The sequence below is a fragment of the Cynocephalus volans genome, chromosome 2 (assembly GCF_027409185.1).
Source record: "Cynocephalus volans isolate mCynVol1 chromosome 2, mCynVol1.pri, whole genome shotgun sequence".
NCBI classification, from domain to species: Eukaryota; Metazoa; Chordata; class Mammalia; order Dermoptera; family Cynocephalidae; genus Cynocephalus; species Cynocephalus volans.
Genome location: NC_084461.1, coordinates 204,952,748 through 204,969,142, shown reverse-complemented (window position 1 = coordinate 204,969,142; position 16,395 = coordinate 204,952,748). Strand labels below are relative to the sequence as shown.

General features: G+C 38.4%; 1 protein-coding gene across 5 annotated transcripts in view; it reads left to right on the top strand.

Annotated features, from left to right (window-relative positions):
- The window catches only part of EIF4ENIF1 (eukaryotic translation initiation factor 4E nuclear import factor 1), a 44,616-nt gene that overhangs the window by 19,480 nt on the left and 8,741 nt on the right, over positions 1–16,395 (top strand). For all 5 annotated transcript variants that reach the window (XM_063085720.1, XM_063085722.1, XM_063085718.1 and 2 more), the window contains exons 5-12: positions 137–423; positions 705–906; positions 5,255–5,430; positions 10,939–11,074; positions 11,286–11,465; positions 12,224–12,456; positions 15,219–15,290; positions 15,750–15,933. In XM_063085720.1, coding sequence (XP_062941790.1) covers positions 137–423; positions 705–906; positions 5,255–5,430; positions 10,939–11,074; positions 11,286–11,465; positions 12,224–12,456; positions 15,219–15,290; positions 15,750–15,933 — 1,470 coding nt within the window. The remainder of the gene's footprint in view (positions 1–136; positions 424–704; positions 907–5,254; positions 5,431–10,938; positions 11,075–11,285; positions 11,466–12,223; positions 12,457–15,218; positions 15,291–15,749; positions 15,934–16,395) is intronic.

The window sequence follows — 16,395 nt, the reverse complement described above, 5'->3', positions numbered from 1 at the left end:
CTGAATCTATCGATAAGCTTAATTTTAGTGATGGCTCTTTTCTGATCCTCCCTTTCAGCAGTCTTGGACATACCACCAAGACAAGAAAGAAACCTTTATTGGTTCGCTTAACTTTCTCTTTCCTGCATCTTTCCAGATCCACGAGAACGAGTGAAAGATGACGACTTAGATGTTGTTCTCAGCCCACAGAGACGAAGCTTTGGAGGGGGCTGCCACGTGACAGCTGCTGTCAGCTCCCGGCACTCAGGAAGTCCATTGGAGAAAGACAGTGATGGCCTTCGCCTGCTTGGTGGACGTAGGATTGGCAGTGGGAGGATAATCTCTGCCCGGACTTTTGAGAAGGATCACCGTCTTAGTGATAAGGACTTGCGGGACTTGAGAGACAGAGACCGCGAGAGGGACTACAAGGACAAGCGATTCAGGGTTTGTCTTCTAAGTCTTTTGGTACCTCATGTGCTGGGGGACTTGATATTCACTTCATTTATACTGATTACTTTGAGCATCTGGATGAATACAACCCACTCTTAAACCAGACAGGGAGAAATAGAACTGGGTAGGGGACATGGTGATAGGCTTCGAGTCTACAGCACAGTTATCTTCATTTCACTATTGAGCATTACTTAACTCATGAACACCTTGATTGAAGTAGAAATGCCTTGATTAGAATTTTTTTTTTTAATCTTGCTTTTTCTTTACTTTTCCAGAGGGAGTTTGGTGATAGTAAGCGCGTCTTTGGTGAACGTAGAAGAAATGATTCTTACACAGAAGAAGAACCAGAATGGTTCTCAGCTGGACCCACAAGTCAGTCTGAAACCATTGAACTGACTGGTTTTGATGATAAGATACTAGAAGAAGATCACAAAGGAAGAAAAAGAACAAGGCGACGGACAGCCTCAGTGAAGGAAGGTCAGCACAGACTTTTGGAGGAGAGTTTACTGTTTTAAAATAAAATGTGATTATTATTGGCTTAATTGTACACTTAGGAATGGATACCAATTGTTAGGAAATGGCAAGTTTTTAATGTTGCAGCCTGATTTTGAAACTGCTTCCTAAGTGAGAATTCACTAAGTGTAGATTCTACTTTCTCCTCAACTTATTCTGCCTGTCATGCTAAACAAAAAAAGTCTCACATTACCCTGTAAGAGCACTGTGTACATGAAAGGATTCCCCAAAGATAAACATATGGTAGAAATAATGAGGGGTCTTATTTATCAAGTAATTATGTACTGGATACAGTGGTGTTTTGTCTATACAATCCTTCTACTCCTAACTACCCTGTGTAGTATAGGTACTTTTATGCCATTTCATAAATGAGCAAATGGAGGAGACTCAGAGGGCTTACATGACTTATCTGTAATCACTGACAAAGTAAGTAGTGCAGTTGGGAGTTGAACAAAATGCTCTTGGGCTTCAGAGCCCACCTTCTTCATCATGATGTTAGACCTTCCCAGGTCAGTTATTTGTGACTTGCCTTCTCTCAAACTTAATTTTCTTAGCTGTAAGATAAGGTCAGGTATCTCCTTTACTAAACTGAAGGAGCCAGAGCTAATGTATGTGAAGTGCCTGGTGCAGAATGGGGGCCCGTTGGTCTGCAGCCAGTCGTTTTCATGCCAGTGACCTGGCTCTGAGGTGGCCAGCCCTGGACTGATGGTCTTGGGAAGAGGCAGTGCAGAGCCATAGTGAAGAGCCAGGTGGGCTAGCCTGGGTTTAAATACTGGGGCTGCTGCTTAGAAAAAAGGATAGTCTTTGACAAAATCTTGAATGGTGGGCTTATTTCTTTTTAACGTAAAGACAATGCCTGCAATAACTTGAAGTATTACTTTTAGCATTGAAGATCAAGTGTACACATTAGAGTTCTGCCTCTAGTGGGCATGTACTCAGTAAATACTCAGTAAGTTCTAGTTCCTTCCAGCCTTCAAGTTTAGTTGGAAAAAAGCTTTGGCAGATACTAGGCAACAAAAGGGAAAGCTGTTTTAATACATAAGTGAATAATCAGTGCCACCTTAAAATAAAGTTAAGACAAATTTAAGCAGAAATAAGCTAACAGAACTTTAGAAAGAGAGAAAAGGAAAAAATCCTATTACTTGTTTTTTTTTAAAGTCTTTAAAATACAGTAGATATTACCATTATCTTTGTGCTGTCACACATTCCTAGGGTGATGCAGGAAACTGGTAGATAACTTCGGAGACTTTGCTGTAAAATTGCCTTGGAGATATGCCTTTGTCTCCTTCTAAATTAGACTAAAGCATCACCAACAAGTGTGGCTTTTCACTTAATGATAAAAATCAGGCTTCTGGTGAGAAAAACACAGGTTTTTCTTAACTGAGATAAAATCTGAATTTCAACCATTCTTGTATCAACAAGTAAAGGAGCCAGGAGTAAGATAGTTCAGTAGTGGCACCTCTACACCTTACAAATGCAGGGAGAGACTGAGGCCTGGAAAGGGGATAGCACGATACACCATCACATGGGTTCCATGGCAGAGCCTCAAGTATAATCCCGAGGTGTTGGCTCACCCCATTAGTTAATCGCAAAAGGTCCCTGGGCTGTTCTAACCTCTGTATAATGGTGCTTCAGAATGTTCATAGAAAGATTCTTATAATCTTTTAATTATTTTTCAACGAACTTTTTGATGTGCTCATATAAAAAAAATAAGTATCCATTAATGTTATATTAACTGCAAGAATGCAATGAGTTGAACAAGCCCAAGTGGTTGATACTTATCTGTAGGGAAAGGTACAATGAGTACCTATTAGTCCATTTTTGTGTCTGTATTCTGGCTTTTCACTGAGCTTATTATGGAGCAGTTCTCTGTAGGCACATACTAGTGCTGAGAGTATAGCAGTGAACAAGACAAACATGTTCCTTGCCTGCATGATTTGAAAACTGATATATTTTGAGCACCCACTCTTTACAGGGCCCAGTGTTAGGTGATGTGTTTATATGGTGGTGAGTAAAACAATTTGACTGTGTGTTACACTTACAACCAGGAAAAAAAAAAAATTACTTAGAAGGGAAAAATGTTAAAACCCTCCAGTGACTAAAAAAAAATTTTTTTTTGTTTTCATCCTCTCTAATGAAAGTATACACTCATTCTGAAATGTAATAACACTTGCTCTTAGTTAGCTTTACCTGCATCCTGGCTTTTGGCTCTATGATAATAATTGGCCAGTTGTATTTGTCCATCTTCTAGTGCATTTGCCCACACACTAGTACCTACTCTCAGTTATCAGGCCCAATCTGTTTTCCTGTGAACTTGAAGCTGGCATAAAATTGCATGTGCAGGCTGGTCAGTGGCTTACTCGGGAGAGTGTGGTGCTGATAACACCAAGGCCATGGGTTCGGATCCCGTATAGGGATGGCTGGTTCGCTCACTGGCTGAGCGTGGTGCTGACAACACCAAGTCAAGGGTTAAGATCCCCTTACCGGTCATCTTTAAGAAAAAAATTAAAAAGTAAAATTGCATGTGGGACACTCTTGCAAAGACAGTCATCTGTTAAGAGATGTCTCATCTCAACATAAAATAAAAATGAATTGTTGAAATATTAAAGTTTCTTTTGTAAATGTATGAGCAAAGTACAGACCATTTCTTCTGGCTCTCATCCTTAAATTGGGAAACAACATTGCAGCAAAAATGTCTGCTCCTTGTCCTAAAGTAGGCAGGCAGTTCTGGTAGATAAAATGGGTAGAGAGGAGCACCGCTTTAGTGGTAAAGGACATAACTTGGCATTGATTAGACTATTAAGTTGTTTACTTTTTCTAAGGCTCAGTTTCTTTGTCTGTATAGTGGGGATCATTCCTCCACCAAAGCAGTCATTTTACTTTGTCCTTCTTTAAGGAATAGCATTTGCTAATGGTGGCTGACAGTAAGCATATGCAGACCCACTGGAGAGACTGCCCATTGCCTTGTCCATGGCTCACAGATGTGTGTCTCACTGGTTTAGACCCTCTGAAGACTCAGGGTTGTTAGGTGGCAGGCATCCCTGTGGAGGAGCAGTGCTACCTTACATGCACAGTGTGGTGTGGAAGAGCACTGGGGGATGTCCTAGGCCTGAACGTTCTGCTGCTTGCTAGTATCGAGACCTTGGGTAAGCAAGCCACTTAATGTTTCAGCTGCTGTATTCCCTCTACTGTCTTTCTGGAGCATTATTGGAATGAAAGCAGAAATTAGCATTCAGCTTCTCTTGGTCTAGAATATTTTGGCTGATTGATAACAAGATTGCAGTAATTATTGGGGACTTTTGAGAAGGGATAGGTCCAAGCTTTGGTGCCTTTTTTTTTTTTTTTAACCCTTCCAAGAGGACTTTGTGTCTGCCGTGATCTTGAAACTACAGGTAGTTCTTTTATAGTGCTTTTGTAGGGTGGGGCTTTAGGAGTAGTGTTCTTCAAATAAAAATGTTGAATGCCTAGAATTTCTCAGTGCTTTTTTTTTTTCTCTCTATCTTTTTTAAAGGACTTTCAAATGATTTTCCCCATACTCTGGCTAAAACTAAGATGTTAGATGCTTTAAATGTTAGAACCTAAAAACAATGGAACACTACCGAGTTTTAAGTGTACCTGGCACTATAGAGTAAGATAAACCTGATTGGATCGGGTTACTTGACCTCAGAGTGCTCAGTCTCACCAGAGAATTACTATACAGTATGATAAGTACTCTGCAAGGTAAAGCAAGGATTACAGATAGAGAAGGCAACAATTAATTTTACTGGGTAGGGCAAAAATGGATAGGCAGGGCAGGCTTCCCCAAGGAGGTAACGTTTGAACCTTGCCTTGAAGGATGAGCTACAACCAACCTGTAGGAAGTGAAAATTGCCCTCATACCAGGTTTCACATAAATACCTTAGGTTGCTGAACCCCAACTTAAAGAAGTAGTACAGGTGCATGGGTAAAGGCAGAGCCAAGTTAAAATTTAAGCAGTCTAAGAGACTTGAAAAGACTGTGTCTTCCAAAAAGATTTCCTGTTAGAAAAAGAACCACTACCCTATAGAAAACTTGAACTACTTTAGGAGGGGAGAACCATAATCTTTCCTCTATCGTGTTGGTGTTCTGGCTTGTTAATAAGGCTTTTTTTCCTCCTCTGGCTCCCACGTCGGGGCAGGTGGCGGGGGGAGCTCTTTTACTCTTGCATGTGCAGTACCTGCACAAGAAGTCTTTCAAAGCGACTCTTCTGCATGTGTGTTGATGGCTGAGGCCACAGAGTGAAACTGGAGTGGTTCTCTTGATTAGACTGTTTTTGATCTGGTTTTGCTTTCAGGCATAGTCGAGTGCAATGGAGGAGTGGCTGAAGAGGATGAGGTGGAGGTCATCCTTGCACAGGAGCCTGCTGCTGATCAGGAAGTGCCAAGGGATGCCGTCTTGCCTGAGCAGTCCCCAGGAGAATTTGACTTTAATGAGTTCTTTAACCTTGATAAGGTGCCATGTTTGGCTTCGGTGAGTGTAGCAACACACTTGTAAATGTGGATGGAGCAACTATATATTTAAATTTGACCTGAGTACTTAAGATACCTCTTTTAAAGTGTTTTGCTAGATGCTTTAGGGGGTTTTGGCTTTTATTCTTAAATATTTAAATTTTTGTTGTCTTTGTTTTGAGAAGCTTAATGGAAATAACTAAATGAGAATTCTGTACCAGGTTAACTTTTTCTAGGCTACTGGTATTAGACTAAAAATTCTTAAGATATAACATTGTCTCCTTTTATTTTTAGTTATTTGTTGGAAAGATTTACTGTGAAGGTGACTTTTTATAACTGGTGATTGGTGTCACGCTGACCTGCATTCCTTGGGAAAGGCTGCCTGGTTAGGTGTGGTACCTTTTGTGATGTAATAGTTCCAAAAATCTGTAGTGAAAAGGAACTTGGGATACTCTGTGTTGCCGTTAAGTTCTTGAGGTCTAGTCTTTCTGGACTTTTAAAGTAGGAACGGCAAGCTTTCCCTAAATCTTCATTTGCTACCTGCCCTTGCTTCTGCCCCTTTAGCATTTATGGATTAGTATAGCCTCACCAAATTTTTGGAGAAGAGATAGAATTGTGGCCTGTGCACATAGAAATGAGGTTTTTCAGAGGGTGCTGAAAGAATGCATAGAACTATAATAAAATAGAATTTAAAAAACAATTTGGGGCTGGCCCGTGGCTCACTTGGGAGAGTGCGATGCTGATAACAACAAGGCTGCGGGTTTGGATCCCTACATAGGGATGGCCGGTTTGCTCACTTGGGAGAGCGTGGTGCTGACAACACCAAGTCAAGGGTTAAGATCCCCTTACCAGTCATCTTTAAAAAAAAATAAAATTGGCTAAAAAAATCTATTATGCTCTAGATGTCCCATTTACAACACCACGTATACTAGTTGACCAGTCCTTTAAAAGTGGTGGCTCATAGAATTTAACTTAAATGACTGTGCTTCTTAAACATAACTACTGCATGTTTGATTGCTGAATGAGCAGACAAAACTGAGCTCAACAGAGCAGGCAACATTGGCCTGTCCTCTTTGTCATTTACCTGTTCTCTTACACCCAGCTGGCCACCCAGAATACATGAGTAGGCACTGCACAGCACTGAGAGGTACAAGGCCACACAGGTGAGTTCAAGGGCAGTACTTCTTAAATTCTCTGTGGTAAGGGACCAGGTTTTATTTTCCCTCCACTGAAGACCTATGTTTTAGTATAAAGGACAAATGTCACAGCAATACCGAATTGCTATAAATGTTTCTAAGCACTTACTTTCACTTTCTAAACTTAACTCCATGCAGACCAGCATTGTCCTAGACCATACTTGTCTATATAGCACTGTTTGGGAGCATGTGGAGTGCACTCCAAATCATCTGTGGCACCTGTCTGCTTATTTTTATTCCTAAAGATCTAGCAGCAATTTTAAGTCTCCTAGCCAGATACCTTACTTTCAGTCTTCTAGCCATTGGTGCTTTGGGTCACATACAGATGTGAGTATTATTTACTTGATGTCAAGCTGAGTTGTCCTCTCAATTTCTTAACTTCTGAGGGTACAATAACTTTTATTTTTACATCAACTGCTTAGTGACTGTTTTCATTCTCTTAGAATACAGATGGAAATCTGTAGAAAGTTTCACAGCAGAAGGTCAAAATTTAGAGACCTGTACTTGGCTCCAAATGTGAACACTGTGAAACTCACCTGTGTGCGTAGGCAGAGGAAGAATTCACTCTTTAATCCAAGCTTAATGCTAAGCCTGAACTTTTAACAATGAAAGGTAACATGCAGACAGTGCTGGTTTTTTCAGGATTTACTTCCAGTAAGTCATTTAATCTTCACAAATCCCTTATGTATTAGATTACTACTGTTTCATTTTACAGAGGAGGAAACAGGCACATAGTTTAGAAAACTTCCCCAAAGTCATACAGCTAGTAAGTGGTAGAAACTGAATTCTAATTTATACCATTTCAGTTAAGAGTTTCTGCTGTTAACTCCCCAAAGTTATACTGCCTCTGAATCATAAAAGGGAGGAATAGTGACTCAGTACCATCTTATCCTTTGGCCCTCACCTCCAACCACAACTTGGTAATGCTCAGCAGTCAGTACTAGATCAGGAAGACTGTCTCCTTGTTTTTCATGGAGGTACTACTCATTAAGGTATGCATTCTACAGTAGATGCACTTAAAAACAAAACTGGGATCAATAAAAACAGGTGCTCTAATTGTGCTATTTAACCAGCTGAACTCTTATACACAATGCTCAGAAATGACCAATCAATTGGGAAAAATAAGAAAGAAAGGCTATATACAGCTGGCCAGTTAGCTCAGTTGGTTAGAGTGCAGCCTTGTAACACCAAGGTCAACAGTTTGGATCCCCATACCAGCCAGCACCAAAAAAAAGAACTGTAGAGGATTTGACTATCAACTGACAAGTATAAAGTGCTTAAAACAGTACTTGACACTTAGTAAGCTCTATAAATTTTGGGTATTAATAGCTATAAGCAGAAGTTTATAACAAAACTGAGAATACACTTTCTTTTATATAACTTGACCATATACTGTGCCACAAAGGAAATCTCAAATAATGTATTCATTCATTTCACTTAGAAGTATTTATCAAGCAACTCTGAGTTCTGAACACTGTTATAGGAACTGAGGTTATAATAGTAAACAAAATAAACTTCCTGTCCTCATAGAGCTTAATTTCTAGCAGAGGAAACACAACAAGTAATGAAAAACAAATATACATGCACACGAGTGGTCTTCAGAAATTCATAGGATGTTATCTTTTTCTTTTTTTGTATTATCTTTTAATTCCATTTTTTCAAGAACTTTTTCAAGTACCCTCATATATACATATACGATGTAATCAAAAGTATGCTCAGAAAAAAATGTATAGCCTTAAATGTATTCATTAGAAATCCAAACAAGGGTTGGCCCGTGGCTCACTTGGAGAGTGTGGTGCTGATAACACTAAGGCCCCGGGTTTGGATCCCATATAGGGATGGCCAGTTAGCTCACTGGGTGAGCGTGCTGCTGACAACACCAAGTCAAGGGTGAAGATCCCCTTACTGGTCATCTTTAAAAAAAAAAAAAAAAGAAAGAAAGAAATCCAAGCAAAAAGAATCAATAAACTAGAGTGAAACATAAAAATATGTTTTTATAAAAGTAGAAAGTAATAAGATCAAGCATTGATCAGTAAAATAATTGTCAGAGCAAAAATATTTTATGATATCTGTTTGATCATCAGAATTTTTTTTTTTTTAAAGATGACCGGTAAGGGGATCTTAACCCTTGACTTGCTGTTGTCAGCACCACGCTCTCCCAAGTCAGATAACCGGCCATCCCTATATAGGGATCCGAAACGGTGGCTTTGTTGTTATCAGCACCGCACTCTCCCAAGTGAGCCACAGGCTGGCCTTGAACATTATGAATCTGAGGATATGACTTGTCTAAATGACATTTGTTTGAAGGACCACACTAATAGTCATATAGGTTACCTTAAAAATGGTATTAAAAATCTATCGTGGTAAGGGCAGCTGAGATACCAGAATATAGTTCCCAGGCTCATCTTCTCGATCGGCTGATGGCTGACAAGGATATAGCAGAGGATGCCCTGACCAAGAAGTCAGAACTGTGGGTGCAGGTCTCCATTTCCTCTACCAAGATACAGGAGGGAGGCACTGCTGTTAAGAGTGTCCCAGGTTGCTCTGTAGTAAAAATAATTGACTAGATAAACTCTTAAGGTTCTTTTGGGGTTTAAAATGCTTTAGTTTCTTGAAATTAGTATACCCACTAAATGTGCATAAAAGTAACTTTGTTTCTACTCTTTAATTGTGCTTTAGCTATAATAAAACTCCAGCAGAAACAAAGTTGGTCACCGATCAAAATATGGAAATGACTTTCTCAACACTTACTTTAATATCTTTAGAAAATGTCTGGATACTTTATTCTTGTTCTTTGCTTTTTCATATCCTTTCTGTGTATCTTTTTTCCTATGCAGCATGATCAGAGGAAATAAAAGGAGTTAAAATGCAAAGCCATCATTTTTGTTATTTGTAAAATTTCAAACTCTTTTCAACATTGAAACATTTTAAATAACTCTATCTTTTAGTTCTCTTATAATTTCTGTTATCATTAAGACGATTGTATTTTAGGCGCAATCCCCAGTATTTCAGACATCACTCCTAATGCTTCTCTTCTACTTTAATTAATGCAAAATTAGTGCACTTGTAAGTCAGCATTCCTTAAGGTGTGAGAGTCTACAACTGGAATGTAATTGACACTGTACTAATAATTCCTCTGAAAATAGTTCTAGAAACAATAATCGGATTAGGGTCTCAAACTAAAATCCCTTCAAGAGAAGTATTTTGTGGCTTAGTTTGTGTATGGATTATGAAAACATTCTTCCAGATAAGAACAAAAAATAAATTTAACCTTCCCCTGCTGAACTTTGGCTGAGAACTGTGGGTTCCAGACTTCAGATACAAGTGAAACAAAGTCACTAATTCTGTCATCTATGTACCGGTTTTTGGAAAATCATGTTTTCTGTTTATCAGTGGTATAGAAGTAAAAGTATATGCCTTATTTTCAAGGATGTGCCTCATTTTTAGATTTGTTTTATCTTCTATAAATATTGATAAGAATTCTACAGAAAGGTCCATTTAGATATTTAACTGGATTTATGATATGTTAGCACTGAAAATTCATTTTAAAAAAATGCTTAAATCTAGCTTTTAAGAAAGATGGGCAGTAGAAATTACTATTATGAAATAGTGTTGAAATTAATTCTGATCATAGTGCATCATTTAATTGCCCTTGTTATTAAACCAAAACTATGGAGGTCTGATTTGAAAGAAAACAAACACCTGAAAACTCTCCATTAAGCTCAAACAGAAATTAGAGATCAGTTAAAATTTTACACCTTTCACATTCTGACAGTTTGTAAACTTTGACTTGGAATTATGATCTTTATGAACTCTTTGTTTTTTTTAGCTTTTGGCTCCTGAAATTGTAAGGATTGAATTTCATGTTCATTACTACCTTGAGACCACTAAGTTTGAAACAAGGGTTTTCTTTCATCAGTTCTTCATACTTGGTGTTTAGTTGAAAGGCCATTCATCAGTTTGATAGTGGAATGCTTCACTCTGGTGCTGATTTTGATTTTGAAGCTATGTCCTCTGAGAATATTCGGTGGTACATGGATTTTTCTAATGAGACAAAGGGTAGAAAACCAAAACACTTTCAGGGTTGTAGAGACTTTGCTTTTATATGCTTAGAAAGTACATGGTTGGTTATGCCCAAATTGGATTACTCAGAAATGACCCAGGAAAGGGAAGAAAAATTAAAGGTGTTCAAAATCCCAAATTCTGAGAGTATTTACCTTTAGGTTAGCAGCATGAAAGGAAGTTTCAAAGTAAGTGACCCTTTCTTAAAATTTTAACCTGATCTTTTGTCACATAGAAACTATTATCTTAGCTCCTTTTGTCTTTCCCTTTAGATGATAGAAGATGTTTTGGGAGAAGGGTCAGTCTCTGCCAGTCGGTTCAGTAGGTGGTTCTCTAACCCTAGCCGATCAGGAAGCCGATCCAGCAGTCTTGGGTCAACACCACATGAAGAGCTAGAAAGACTCGCAGGTAAAATTGCTTCAGATTCTGGCCTTGAATGTAGACTTGAGCTTTCTGTGACATGATTCATTCTGTTTTCATTAGTCAGGGGTTCGTTAGGGTCAAAAGGGTCTCTGGATGTTGAAAAGCCTTCAATTTGTGTCCTTTTAATACTGTTGAAGATAAGTTTCTGTGCTTTATTGGGACTAATTATGATTTTTATTTTTCTTCGTAATTTCAGGTCTGGAGCAAGCCATCCTCTCTCCTGGACAGAACTCGGGGAATTATTTTGCTCCTATACCATTGGAAGACCATACTGAAAATAAAGTGGATATTTTAGAAATGCTACAGAAAGCCAAAGTGGATTTAAAACCTCTTCTTTCTAGCCTTTCTGCAAATAAGGAAAAGCTTAAAGAGAGCTGTAAGTGTTTTGAGAGTCTGTTAGATATCTGAAAAAAGTTTGAATGCTCAGTCTTAAGGCAGTTGGTTCTAGCATACTGCTGTTTCATCAAAAGTCACATTATGATGAGTTTTGTTTAATATTCTTAAAACACATTTTATCAAACAGTACATCCTCTTTGAGAATCTGATAGTCAGTGGATCATGGGCCCTGTGATAAGAACTTTTCCTCCAAGTTCTTAACCTAGGGTCTGATCAAAACATTCCAGTGAATGTTTTAGTCTTCCCAAGCATAACTTGCCAGTTTGTTAGAACTTTGCCCCAATGTAGCATGTTCTTACATAGGCTATAAGCCCTCAATGTAAAAGGTTAGTGATATAATCACAGTGCAGGTAAGTAATTTTGCTCATGTTGAGTTTTCTGTCCCAGGTAATAAGTCTCCAGAAGACTCATCATAAGATATCCTTTTGGATACACAGCAGGATCTTGTCAAGCTTGAAAGCATAGCACCTCATGGCTGTGGTCCTCCAGTTTCTAGTATCTAAACATGTTCAGTTCAGTTTATGCCATCTCTTACTAAGTACACAATTATAGCCTTATTCGTGTTAAGCAGCTATGATTTTAAGTGTCTTCAGTTTGTCTGTTTTTGTCAGCCTTTTTTAATAGCCTCACTTTAATTATGAAATAAATTCTTTTCACCTTAACAATCATGGTAGCCAAAGAGAATTCTTACCAAATATCCCTTTGCTTGGTTTAACGTGGACTTTCTCAACTTTTCAGCACATTCGGGGGTTGTGCTTTCAGTGGAAGAGGTAGAAGCAGGGCTCAAGGGCTTGAAAGTGGACCAGCAAGTGAAGAATTCAACTCCCTTCATGGCAGAACACTTAGAGGAGACCCTGAGTGCTGTCACCAGCAATAGACAACTCAAGAAAGATGGAGATATGACTGCGTTCAACAAGCTAGTGAGCACCATGAAGGCAAGTGGGACTTTGCCTTCTCAGCCCAAAGTCAGCGTAAGTATTTGGCACAAACCCTGGCTTTTTCTCCTTTTCCTTTTTTCTATTCCACTTCCCACCACAATAAATTTTTGAAAAGGCATTCTGAGAAAGTTGGAAATTCTTTAGTAATCATTTGGTCCTTGATGCTTTTGTGTGTTCCTTAGTTATCCGTATGCTATTACTAGAAAAAGCAGGCCTGTGGCTAATATATATGTATTGTGGGTGATGGCAGAAAGATTGAAAGATTCGATCTTACGCAACACCAGCATAACTTTGTCACTGCTAAAAAAAAAAAAAAGTATAAAACTATCTTCTTGGATGAGCTGCACAGAAAGTTTTCAGTTTATTCAGCTACTTGAGTTCATATAACTTAGCCTACTTTTATAGTAAAATATTTCTTTTCACACCTTCTTGTTACTCCCAGATTCCTGGGATTACTTGCTCTCTTGATTAGGCAGTTAGCAGTCATACAAATCATTTGTAAAATGTCTGAGATGGATTTTTCAAGACAGTTGCATTCTAATAATTTATTAATGGAAAGAGCTATGGCTCCAATTAAAAAAAAAATTTTTAGTCATGAAGTTAGGTTACAGTGTGACTACATGTCTGTAAATACAGGTGTGTAGCATATACTGGTCTTTGCAATTATTTTTAGTAAGTAGTTCTCAGCTAAGGTCTATGTGTTAATATTGCTATCCCATGATACAAAGTGATGGGGAAGCAGAGTAGGTCTAAATAATAAAAACATAAAGACTTATTCTAGTTGGTAAGTTATAATTTACCAAATTGAGTTTGCCTCTTTTCTCCTGACCCCTCCTTGTCTGGGAACTGCAAGTCAGCCAAGGTATAAACAGGTATATTAAACAATACCTGTTTAATTCATTATGCTTTGTACAAAGGGGAGGCAACTGATTTTTTAGTGTTTCTTCTCTGACCAACAGTTAGTGATAGAGATTTCAGTCTGCTGGGTCAGACTGAGGTGCCGTTATTCCTGGTCTTAATGCCAAGACTGACCTACCTGTGAAAGGAAGCATATCAGGTAGACTTACTTCTGACTATATTATATCAGTTATAGAAGAATATTCTTATAAACTACTTTAGAGTTATTTCCATACAAAGAATTATTAGATATAATGCTTTCAAATGAGGACCAGATTGAAAGATTGTAAACTGTTCTCTTAATTTTGTGTCTTAGTGGGTACTGACTGCAGTGGTGTAATTAGCTTCTTTCTTATAGTGTGAGTGACTAAAGAAATGGAGGCAGGGGAATTCAGACAGTTCACCTGATGTTTTTGAACATTTTCAGATATGATTCTAGAATTTAACACAAATGGCCCTGAATTGTGAGAGTAATTGATTTGATGTTGTGGTTTTAAGGCTCTAAAGTTTATGTGGTTTCAGCTGAGAGAATGAGTCTCAAATACCTGCTAAAGGGATGGATGATATAATTCAAGTGGCTAGGCAAAGACTAACAAAAACTCAACCTGGGAAGGCAAGCAACAAGGAAAGTAATGAAATAAGCACACCAGGTGTTGTCCCAAAATATTGCAGAATTTGCATGTTAAGTCATGGTCTGCTTCTGAAATCTGTGTCTTTACTACTGCTGTATTATGCATACTCTTTCTGCTCTGCCTCCATCCATTTACGTTCAGTCACATTGCGTCATCCCCAAAATAAGACATGTTGGTTCAATCTAAACTCCATTTTAAAGTGAATTGTAAGGGCTGGCTGGTTAGCTCAGTTGGTTAGAGCGCAGCCTTATAACACCAAGGTCATGGGTTCAGATCCCCATACCGGCCACATAAATAAATTGAATTGTAGACTCTGTCATCCAAATATAGTAAGCCATGTAGTATAAAGTTCACTAAATTTGTTTTTGTTAGATGGAATTATATCTCTCTTAAGGAGATCGCTTATTAAAATCATTGGCATTCAGTCCCAATTCCAAAACCAACAATAAAAAACTTGGGTATCTTTGGGCTGTTTGTCATGTCCAAGGACACTGCTGTGGACCTTGACAGCTCTGTCTAGTGGAATGGAAACTATACCAGGGAAAGCACTTCTTCTAGCAGAGCCGAATGGGCACAGGGATGTTGTGAAGTGCATGAGGGAATGCAAGTTGGCTGTGTAAAACCAACCACTGCTACATTAAGAGAGCAAAAAAGTGGAAGACTTGAATTTTGCCCTGCATATGAGACTATTTTAGAACAATTTGTTTAAAAATAATAAAGTTTAAATTTCCTAAAATGTGAAACTGAAATATAACAATTCTGGCCAAACTTGCATTTTGTTTACTAGGTTTTCAGTACCATGTGTGGTCAATAAATCTTTTTAAGGATAGTCAAGTAAAGCATTGGAAGTGGAGAAGGAACAAAAATAAGTCATTAAAGATAATGTGTAGCAAGGGTTGCCTCAAATTAAAATTTATAAATTATCAAAAATTTTTACTTGCACCTTCTTACTTAATAAGTGCTCCCCAATTTCATCATTTTCTTTTTGCCTTCTTTTGATCAGAGTGTTAGAAAAGGGGAAATGGACTAGAGTTAACATAGGGAGGATCTCTGAGTGGACTTTGTACCTTTCTATTTCCAAATCTTTGGGATCTGTGTGATGAATGGAACAAATTAGTCTAAATTAGTTTTCTGTGATTTGAACATCATTCTGCTGTTATGTGTCAACTCCCTAGAGAATGTTTTATGTTTTCTTGTGGTTCCCAATTAATATGCAAATTAAATGTGTTAAGCAGATTAAAACCAGTTTTCCTTTGACTTTTTTAGCGAAATCTTGAAAGCCATTTGATGTCCTCTGCTGAGATTCCAGGCCAACCTGTTTCTAAGAACATCCTACAGGTACTTCACAATCTTATACCGAGGCCTCAGAGTCCTGAACAGTAGTCTTCTGAACTAGCTTTGTGTGGTGGTCCAGATTTGGGCTTTAGAGAATGACCCATGTTGCCTGCCAATCAAGAATGTGATATTACGTCTTGACATACTTCTGTGTTGCTGTTGATCTCAATGGGGGGTGGGGCAGACAAAAAAGATGACAAAGTAAGCCTTGATTTCCAGGTTGCAGGCTTGTAATTTCTGTGGAACTTAAAAATATCTAACATATTATAGCACTAAGTTAAAGCAAATGTTGTTAGTGGAATGTTCAGAGAAATGTGTTGCATGTACACATGCCAAGCATGTCCTTCAGTGGAACATGAGGGAGATTCCACTCTACGGCTTCCAAAAGTTAATCCATAATCCACACCTTCTGACTAGAAGGAACTAGTTTTGTTCACAGGGATTTGGCTTTTCTGCCGTTAGGAACTTCTGGGTCAACCAGTTCAGAGACCTGCTTCTTCCAATCTTCTGAGTGGCCTTATGGGAAGCTTGGAACCTACAACATCTTTACTGGGCCAAAGAGCACCCTCTCCTCCCTTGTCACAAGTGTTTCAAACTCGAGCAGCCTCAGCAGACTACCTTCGTCCAAGAATACCATCACCAATTGGTAAATCCTCTTAAACATGGATGTCTGCCTCCTCACTCCCCACCCCACATAGTTTGTACTTGTCTCCTAGAACTGGCAGTCTTTTTCATGGGTATCCTTAAAGAGTTTAAAAAGAAATATGTGAATTTATTGTACTTTTTTGGGGTGGATATGGAAGATAGTTTATTATCCAGCTCCCCTTCTAGGTTAATATGTTAATGTTATAGTTTTTTTCCCTTGAAATCTAAATTGGATCCAAGTTCTTTAGTCTCCTTCCTTATTTCGGGAATGCAATCCAAAAAAATTAATTTGGCTTCAAGAGTTTTTCTTTGATACAGTAGAAGTCAGAGTAGTGGCTCTCTACCAAGCTGTTGAAGTTGATAGACAAATCACCTGTTAGGTCTTGTGGCTAATAATTCAGAACGTGATTGAAAGAAGCACTTCCAGAAAGCTCTACTAGCAGAGTGCACAAAATCACATAGT